At 45.3% G+C, this 10,000-nt stretch overlaps 1 protein-coding gene across 1 annotated transcript in view; it reads right to left on the bottom strand.

The window, feature by feature from the left end:
* Positions 1-2,269: 2,269 nt before the first annotated feature.
* Positions 2,270-10,000, bottom strand: part of gng13b (G protein subunit gamma 13b) — a 21,985-nt gene continuing 14,254 nt past the window's right edge. The window contains exon 3 of the mRNA XM_036972338.2: positions 2,270-3,285. Within this exon, the coding sequence (XP_036828233.1) occupies positions 3,180-3,285 (106 nt within the window). The 3' untranslated portion in view covers positions 2,270-3,179. The remainder of the gene's footprint in view (positions 3,286-10,000) is intronic.

The following is a 10,000-nucleotide window of genomic DNA, read 5'->3' as shown; positions in this document are numbered from 1 at the left end:
CATTTTCAGGAGCCTAGGGTCAGGGAACATTTTCAGTAGCCTAGGGTCTGTGAACATTTTCAGTAGACTAGGGTCTGGGAACATTTTCAGTAGCCTAGGGTCTGGGAACATTTTCAGTAGCCTAGGGTCTGGGAACATTTTCAGTAGCCTAGGGTCAGGGGAACATTTTCAGTAGCCTAGGGTCTGGGAACATTTTCAGTAGCCTAGGGTCCGGGAACATTTTCAGTAGCCTAGGGTCAGGGGAACATTTTCAGTAGACTAGGGACCGGGGAACATTTTCAGTAGACTAGGGACCGGGGAACATTTTCAGTAGCCTAGGGTCAGGGAACATTTTCAGTAGCCTAGGGTCCGGGGAACATTTTCAGTAGCCTAGGGTCAGGGGAACATTTTCAGTAGCCTAGGGTCTGGGAACATTTTCAGTAGCCGAGTGTCTGGGAACATTTTCAGGAGCCGAGGGTCTGGGAACATTTTCAGTAGCCGAGGGTCTGGGAACATTTTGAGGAGCCGAGTGTCTGGGAACATTTTCAGGAGCCGAGGGTCTGGGAACATTTTCAGTAGCCGAGGGTCTGGGAACATTTTCAGGAGCCGAGTGTCTGGGAACATTTTCAGGAGCCGAGGGTCTGGGAACATTTTCAGTAGCCTAGGGTCAGGGGAACATTTTCAGTAGCCTAGGGTCTGGGAACATTTTCAGTAGCCTAGGGTCTGGGAACATTTTCAGTAGCCTAGGGTCTGGGAACATTTTCAGTAGCCTAGGGTCAGGGGAACATTTTCAGTAGCCTAGGGTCCGGGAACATTTTCAGTAGACTAGGGTCTGGGAACATTTTCAGTAGCCTAGGGTCTGGGAACATTTTCAGTAGCCTAGGGTCTGGGAACATTTTCAGTAGACTAGGGTCAGGGGAACATTTTCAGTAGCCTAGGGTCTGGGAACATTTTCAGTAGCCTAGGGTCCGGGAACATTTTCAGTAGCCTAGGGTCTGGGAACATTTTCAGTAGCCTAGGGTCAGGGGAACATTCTCAGTAGACTAGGGACCGGGGAACATTTTCAGTAGCCTAGGGTCCGGGGAACATTTTCAGTAGCCTAGGGTCAGGGGAACATTTTCAGTAGACTAGGGTCAGGGGAACATTTTCTGTAACCTAGGGTCAGGGGAACATTTTCAGTAGCCTAGGGTCTGGGAACATTTTCAGTAGCCTAGGGTCAAGGGAACATTTTCAGTAGCCTAGGGTCAGGGGAACATTTTCAGTAGCCTAGGGTCAAGGGAACATTTTCAGTAGCCTAGGGTCATGGGAACATTTTCAGTAGCCTAGGGTCAAGGGAACATTTTCAGTAGCCTAGGGTCATGGGAACATTTTCAGGAGCCGAGGGTCTGGGAACATTTTCAGTAGCCGAGTGTCTGGGAACATTTTCAGGAGCCGAGTGTCTGGTAACATTTTCAGTAGCCTAGGGTCAGGGGAACATTTTCAGTAGCCGAGGGTCCAGGGAAATGTTGTCCCCGGCAACTTTTAATCGTTTTTAAATTGCAAAAAAGTACAAATTATTTTTCATACCAGGATACCACACAGACACACAGACACAGACACACACACACACACACACACACACACACACACGGCAGGGTAGCCTTGGGGCGGCAGGGTAGCCTAGTGGTTAGAGCGTTGGACTAGTAACCGGAAGGTTGCGAGTTCAAACCCCCGAGCTGACAAGGTACAAATCTGTCGTTCTGCCCCTGAACAGGCAGTTAACCCACTGTTCCCAGGCCGTCATTGAAAATAAGAATTTGTTCTTAACTGACTTGCCTGGTTAAATAAAGGTAAAATAAAATAAATAAAAACACACACACACACACACACACACACACACACACACACACGTACGTTAACCCACACGTTACCACACACATGCTAGGGCCAGAGTGATGGTGTTTGGTCAGTAGTGTTGAAGATCTAACCTCAGGCTGCCTCATGGATCCATCCCCATTGTTCCATCCTCATGGTTCCATCATCATGGTTCCACCCTCATGGTTCCATCCTCATGGTTCCACCCTCATGGTTCCATTCCCATGGTTCCATTCTCATGGTTCCATTCCCATGTTCCACCCTCATGGTTCCATCCTCATGGTTCCATTCTTATGGTTCCATTCCCATGGTAAGGAGGGGCTAGTACTGTTGTTGTTGTTGTTGTTGTTGTTGTTGTTGTTGGGGGATAGACAACAACATGACCACCGTGCGGAGGAGGAGCTTATCAATAAATACATCAATAAATAAAACAAAGCATCATCAATAATTTAATAAGTTAAAGGGGCTCGTCTGTACAGTGTGTCAACAGGGTGTGTGTGTGTGTGTCTGTGTGTGTGTGTGTGTGTGTGTGTGTGTGTGTGTTCTGCCAGTGACAGTATAACTAATCCTCAGCAACCACAGAGCAGTCAGACAGAGAGCAGACAGACAGAGAGAAGCATTAAGCCTAATTTACAACTTCCTCTTCAAATCCAACGTCCTCTCCAGTCCGTGTCCTCATCGCTGACTGACTGGACACATTCTGTTCTAATGGACCTAGAGGATGGTGTAGACTGGCTAACTGACTGGCTGACTGACTGACTGACTGGCTGACTGACTGGCTGACTGGCGGACTGACTGGCTGACTGGCTGACTGGCTGGCTGACTGGCTGACTGACTGGCTGACTGACTGGCTGACTGGCTTACTGGCTGACTGACTGGCTGACTGACTGGCTGACTGACTGGCTGACTGACTGGCTGACTGACTGACTGGCTGACTGGCTGACTGGCTGCCTGACTGAGTGACTGAGTGACTGAGTGAGTGACTGAGTGACTGAGTGAGTGACTGAGTGAGTGACTGACTGAGTGAGTGACTGAGTGAGTGAGTGACTGAGTGACTGAGTGAGTGACTGAGTGAGTGACTGAGTGACTGAGTGAGTGAGTGACTGAGTGAGTGACTGAGTGAGTGACTGGCTGCATAAATACACTTTATATCAACATCAACATGAATATTAAAGGTAATCTGTGATGCATCAACGTGGCTGAAACTAGCAGGGGGGGGGTCTGGACATCAGCTGTTGTACATTCATGGTGGGGGGGGGGGGGGGGGGGGGGGGGGCGAGTGCTGTCCTGCCATGCCCCACCAGGCTGGGGTCAGAGGTCATGGCAGGGTCAGGGGTGGTAATCGTCTACAACAGGACACACTTTCCCTTTTCCACCCAGGGGTTGTTCTTCATGAGCTCAGGGTTCAGGAAGGGGTCCTCAGGTACCCCGTCCTCGATCCACTTCACCATGCTGAGGAGAAACAGATGTACTGTTAACACACACGCACATCTCCAGGGAGAGAGAGAGAGAGAGAGGGAGAGAGAGAAACAGAGAGAGAGAGAAACAGAGAGAGAGATAAACAGAGAGAGAGAGAGAAACAGAGAGAGAGAAGAGAGAGAGAGAGAAACAGAGCGAGAGAGAGAGAGCGAGAGAGAGAGACAGAGAGAGAGACAGAGAGAGAGAGAGACAGAGAGAGAGACAGAGAGAGAGAGAGAGAGATAGAGAAACAGAGAAACAGAGAGAGAAACAGAGCGAGAGAGACAGAGAGAGAAACAGAGAGAGAAACAGAGAGAGAGACAGAGAGAGAAACAGAGAGAGAGAGAGAGAGAGAGAGAAACAGAGAGAGAGAGAAACAGAGAGAGAGAGAAACAGAGAGAGAGAGAAACAGAGAGATCTCATCTCATTATAATAACCAGTCAGTTGTGTTGTCCATCTCATTATAATGACCAGTCAGTTGTGTTATCCACCTCATTGTAATGACCAGTCAGTTGTGTTATCCATCTCATTATAATGACCAGTCAGTTGTGTTATCCATCTCATTGTAATGACCAGTCAGTTGTGTTATCCATCTCATTGTATTGACCAGTCAGTTGTGTTATCCATCTCATTGTAATGACCAGTCAGTTGTGTTATCCATCTCATTGTAATGACCAGTCAGTTGTGTTATCCATCTCATTGTAATGACCAGTCAGTTGTGTTATCCATCTCATTGTAATGACCAGTCAGTTGTGTTATCCATCTCATTATAATGACCAGTCAGTTGTGTTATCCACCTCATTATAATGACCAGTCAGTTGTGTTATCCATCTCATTATAATGACCAGTCAGTTGTGTTATCCACCTCATTATAATGACCAGTCAGTTGTGTTATCCATCTCATTGTAATGCCATGTACCAGTCAGTTGTGTTATCCATCTCATTATAATGAGCAGTCTGTTGTGTAGCTGGTAGAGGTAGAGGTGTGTATCAGTCTGTAGTGTAGCTGTTAGAGGTAGAGGTGTGTATCAGTCTGTTGTGTAGCTGGTAGAGGTGTGTATCAGTCTGTTGTGTAGCTGGTAGAGGTGTGTATCAGTCTGTTGTGTAGCTGGTAGAGGTAGAGGTGTGTATCAGTCTGTTGTGTAGCTGGTAGAGGTAGAGGTGTGTATCAGTCTGTTGTGTAGCTGGTAGAGGTGTGTATCAGTCTGTTGTGTAGCTGGTAGAGGTGTGTATCAGTCTGTTGTGTAGCTGGTAGAGGTAGAGGTGTGTATCAGTCTGTTGTGTAGCTGGTAGAGGTAGAGGTGTGTATCAGTCTGTTGTGTAGCTGGTAGAGGTGTGTATCAGTCTGTTGTGTAGCTGGTAGAGGTGTGTATCAGTCTGTTGTGTAGCTGGTAGAGGTAGAGGTGTGTATCAGTCTGTTGTGTAGCTGGTAGAGGTAGAGGTGTGTATCAGTCTGTTGTGTAGCTGGTAGAGGTGTGTATCAGTCTGTTGTGTAGCTGGTAGAGGTGTGTATCAGTCTGTTGTGTAGCTGGTAGAGGTAGAGGTGTGTATCAGTCTGTTGTGTAGCTGGTAGAGGTAGAGGTGTGTATCAGTCTGTTGTGTAGCTGGTAGAGGTGTGTATCAGTCTGTTGTGTAGCTGGTAGAGGTAGAGATGTGTATCAGTCTGTTGTGTAGCTGATAGAGGTGTGTATCAGTCTGTTGTGTAGCTGGTAGAGGTAGAGGTGTGTATCAGTCTGTTGTGTAGCTGGTAGAGGTGTTTATCAGTCTGTTGTGTAGCTGGTAGAGGTGTATATCAGTCTGTTGTGTAGCTGGTAGAGGTGTGTATCAGTCTGTTGTGTAGCTGGTAGAGGTAGAGGTGTGTATCAGTCTGTTGTGTAGCTGGTAGTGGTAGAGGTGTGTATCAGTCTGTTGTGTAGCTGGTAGAGGTAGAGGTGTGTATCAGTCTATTGTGTAGCTGGTAGAGGTGTGTATCAGTCTGTTGTGTAGCTGGAAGAGGTGTGTATCAGTCTGTTGTGTAGCTGGTAGAGGTAGAGGTGTGTATCAGTCTGTTGTGTAGCTGGTAGAGGTGTGTATCAGTCTGTTGTGTAGCTGGTAGTTGTAGAGGTGTGTATCAGTCTGTTGTGTAACTGGTAGAGGTGTGTATCAGTCTGTTGTGTAGCTGGTAGAGGTGTGTATCAGTCTGTTGTGTAGCTGGTAGAGGTAGAGGTGTGTATCAGTCTGTTGTGTAGCTGGTAGAGGTGTGTATCAGTCTGTTGTGTAGCTGGTAGAGGTAGTGGTGTGTATCAGTCTGTTGTGTAGCTGGTAGAGGTAGAGGTGTGTATCAGTCTGTTGTGCAGCTGGTAGAGGTGTGTATCAGTCTGTTGTGTAGCTGGTAGAGGTAGAGATGTGTATCAGTCTGTTGTGTAGCTGGTAGAGGTGTGTATCAGTCTGTTGTGTAGCTGGTAGAGGTAGAGGTGTGTATCAGTCTGTTGTGTAGCTGGTAGAGGTAGAGGTGTGTATCAGTCTGTTGTGTAGCTGGTAGAGCTGTGTATCAGTCTGTTGTGTAGCTGGTAGAGGTGTGTATCAGTCTGTTGTGTAGCTGGTAGAGGTAGAGGTGTGTATCAGTCTGTTGTGTAGCTGGTAGAGGTAGAGGTGTGTATCAGTCTGTTGTGTAGCTGGTAGAGGTGTGTATCAGTCTGTTGTGTAGCTGGTAGAGGTGTGTATCAGTCTGTTGTGTAGCTGGTAGAGGTAGAGGTGTGTATCAGTCTGTTGTGTAGCTGGTAGAGGTAGAGGTGTGTATCAGTCTGTTGTGTAGCTGGTAGAGGTGTGTATCAGTCTGTTGTGTAGCTGGTAGAGGTGTGTATCAGTCTGTTGTGTAGCTGGTAGAGGTAGAGGTGTGTATCAGTCTGTTGTGTAGCTGGTAGAGGTAGAGGTGTGTATCAGTCTGTTGTGTAGCTGGTAGAGGTGTGTATCAGTCTGTTGTGTAGCTGGTAGAGGTAGAGGTGTGTATCAGTCTGTTGTGTAGCTGGTAGAGGTAGAGGTGTGTATCAGTCTGTTGTGTAGCTGGTAGAGGTGTGTATCAGTCTGTTGTGTAGCTGGTAGAGGTAGTGGTGTGTATCAGTCTGTTGTGTAGCTGGTAGAGGTAGAGGTGTGTATCAGTCTGTTGTGCAGCTGGTAGAGGTGTGTATCAGTCTGTTGTGTAGCTGGTAGAGGTAGAGATGTGTATCAGTCTGTTGTGTAGCTGGTAGAGGTGTGTATCAGTCTGTTGTGTAGCTGGTAGAGGTAGAGGTGTGTATCAGTCTGTTGTGTAGCTGGTAGAGGTAGAGGTGTGTATCAGTCTGTTGTGTAGCTGGTAGAGGTGTGTATCAGTCTGTTGTGTAGCTGGTAGAGGTGTGTATCAGTCTGTTGTGTAGCTGGTAGAGGTAGAGGTGTGTATCAGTCTGTTGTGTAGCTGGTAGAGGTAGAGGTGTGTATCAGTCTGTTGTGTAGCTGGTAGAGGTGTGTATCAGTCTGTTGTGTAGCTGGTAGAGGTGTGTATCAGTCTGTTGTGTAGCTGGTAGAGGTAGAGGTGTGTATCAGTCTGTTGTGTAGCTGGTAGAGGTAGAGGTGTGTATCAGTCTGTTGTGTAGCTGGTAGAGGTGTGTATCAGTCTGTTGTGTAGCTGGTAGAGGTGTGTATCAGTCTGTTGTGTAGCTGGTAGAGGTAGAGGTGTGTATCAGTCTGTTGTGTAGCTGGTAGAGGTAGAGGTGTGTATCAGTCTGTTGTGTAGCTGGTAGAGGTGTGTATCAGTCTGCTGTGTAGCTGGTAGAGGAGTGTATCAGTCTGTTGTGTAGCTGGTAGAGGTAGAGGTGTGTATCAGTCTGTTGTGTAGCTGGTAGAGGTAGAGGTGTGTATCAGTCTGTTGTGTAGCTGGTAGAGGTGTGTATCAGTCTGTTGTGTAGCTGGTAGAGGTGTGTATCAGTCTGTTGTGTAGCTGGTAGAGGTAGGGGTGTGTATCAGTCTGTTGTGTAGCTGGTAGAGGTAGAGGTGTGTATCAGTCTGTTGTGTAGCTGGTAGAGGTGTGTATCAGTCTGTTGTGTAGCTGGTAGAGGTGTGTATCAGTCTGTTGTGTAGCTGGTAGAGGTAGAGGTGTGTGTTTCTCAGCTGATGCTGTTCTCTCAGTTCACTAACACATAATGGTGACTGTCTACACTACAATACACTGTCCACGGGGACTGGTGAGACGAGCCACACACACACACACACACACACACACACGTCTCTCATTCTCACTAACACAGTGTTCATCTGTGTAGTCCTTAAATGGCCTTAGGAGGGGAGGCTTCCTCACTTCAGACACTGTGTGTGTGTGTGTGTGTGTGTGTGTGTGTGTGTGTGTGTGTGTGTGTGTGTGTGTGTGTGTGTGTGTGTGTGTGTGTGTGTGTGTGTGTGTGTGTGTGTGGTGGAGGGGTCCCTGTGGTCCAGTTATAATGGATTAGATAGGCCGGGGAATACCAGACTTCAGCTCTAACAACACCTCTATGTAGCCTCTCCCCTCGATCTGACCTCTCTCCTCTCCTCTCCTCTCTCCTCAATCTCACCTCCTCTCCTCTCCTCTCCTCTCCCCTCGATCTCTCCTCTCCTCTCCTCTCCTCTTCTCTTCTCTCCTCTCCTCTCCTCTCCTCTCCCCTCGATCTCACCCCTCTCCTCTCCTCTCCTCTCTACTTCTCCCTACCCTCCTCTACCTCCCTCCCCTCTCCTCTCCTCTCCTCTCCTCTCCTCTCCTCTCCTCTCCTCTCCTCTCCTCTCCTCTCTACCTCTACCAACCTCCCCTCTATAACTCCTCCCTACCCTCCTCTACCTCCCTTCCTCTCCTCTCTCTTGCTCTCCTTCTTCCTCCCCTCTCCCCTTCCTTCCTCTCCTCTCTACCTCCCTCACCTCTATAGCACCTCTCTACCCTCCCTCCCCCATATCACCTCCCATAAACTTGTCCCAGTGGACAACAAGATGAGACAGGAGGCATGGAGTGAGAGGAGAGGAATGTTGGTCCTCTGGGACTGTTAAAGTGTTTAATAGAGTCAAGGTTGAATAGGAGATGACTGTTATTAATATAATGTTGTTACCAGGGCTGTGTTATTAATATAATGTTGTTACCAGGGCTGTGTTATTAATAGAATGTTGTTACCAGGGCTGTGTTATTAATAGAATGTTGTTACTAGGGCTGTGCTATTAATATAATGTTGTTACTAGGGCTGTGTTATTAATAGAATGTTGTTACTAAGGCTGTGTTATTAATAGAATGTTGTTGCTAGGGCTGTGTTATTAATAGAATGTTGTTACCAGGGCTGTGTTATTAATAGAATGTTGTTACCAGGGCTGTGTTGTTAATAGAATGTTGTTACCAGGGCTGTGTTATTAATAGAATGTTGTTACCAGGGCTGTGTTATTAATAGAATGTTGTTACTAGGGCTGTGTTATTAATAGAATGTTGTTACTAGGGCTGTGTTATTAATAGAATGTTGTTACCAGGGATGTGTTATTAATATAATGTTGTTACTAAGGCTGTGTTATTAATAGAATGTTGTTACTAGGGCTGTGTTATTATTAATATAATGTTGTTACCAGGGCTGTGTTATTAATAGAATGTTGTTACTAAGGCTGTGTTATTAATAGAATGTTGTTACTAGGGCTTTGTTATGAATATAATGTTGTTACTAAGGATGTGTTATTAATAGAATGTTGTTACTAGGGCTGTGTTGTTAATATAATGTTGTTACCAGGGCTGTGTTATTAATATCATCTTGTTACTAAGGCTGTGTTGTTAATAGAATGTTGTTACAAGGGCTGTGTTATTAATAGAATGTTGTTACTAGGGCTGTGTTATTAATATAATGTTGTTACTAGGGCTGTGTTATTAATAGAATGTTGTTACTAGGGCTGTGTTATTAATAGAATGTTGTTACCAGGGCTGTGTTATTAATATAATGTTCTTACCAGGGCTGTGTTATTAATAGAATGTTGTTACCAGGGTATTAATAGAATGTTGTTACTAGGGATATGTTATTAATATAATGTTGTTACCAGGGCTGTGTTATTAATAGAATGTTGTTACTAGGGCTGTGTTATTAATAGAATGTTGTTACTAAGGCTGTGTTATTAATATAATGTTGTTACTAGGGCTGTGTTATTAATAGAATGTTGTTACCAGGGCTGTGTTGTTAATAGAATGTTGTTACCAGGGCTGTGTTATTAATAGAATGGTGTTACTAGGGCTGTGTTATTAATAGAATGTTGTTACTAGGGCTGTGTTGTTAATAGAATGTTGTTACTAAGGCTGTGTTATTAATATAATGCTGTTACTAGGGCTGTTTTATTAATATAATCTTGTTACTAAGGCTGTGTTGTTAATAGAATGTTGTTACTAAGGCTGTGTTATTAATAGAATGTTGTTCCTAGGGCTGTGTTATTAATAGAATGTTGTTACTAATGCTGTGTTATTAATAGAATGTTGTTACTAGGGCTGTGTTATTAATAGAATGTTGTTACTAGGGCTGTGTTATTAATATAATGTTGTTACTAGGGCTGTGTTATTAATAGAATGTTGTTACTAGGGCTGTGTTATTAATAGAATGTTGTTACTAGGGCTGTGTTATTAATAGAATGTTGTTACTAGGGCTGTGTTATTAATAGAATGTTGTCACTAGGGCTGTGTTATTAATAGAATGTTGTTACTAGGGCTGTGTTATTAATA

This window comes from Oncorhynchus mykiss, chromosome 13 (assembly GCF_057628025.1).
Source record: "Oncorhynchus mykiss isolate SJ-2025 chromosome 13, ASM5762802v1, whole genome shotgun sequence".
In the NCBI taxonomy this organism is placed as follows: Eukaryota; Metazoa; Chordata; class Actinopteri; order Salmoniformes; family Salmonidae; genus Oncorhynchus; species Oncorhynchus mykiss.
The sequence above is the reverse complement of the archived record's forward strand: the minus strand, read 5'-3'. Positions and strand labels throughout refer to the sequence as shown.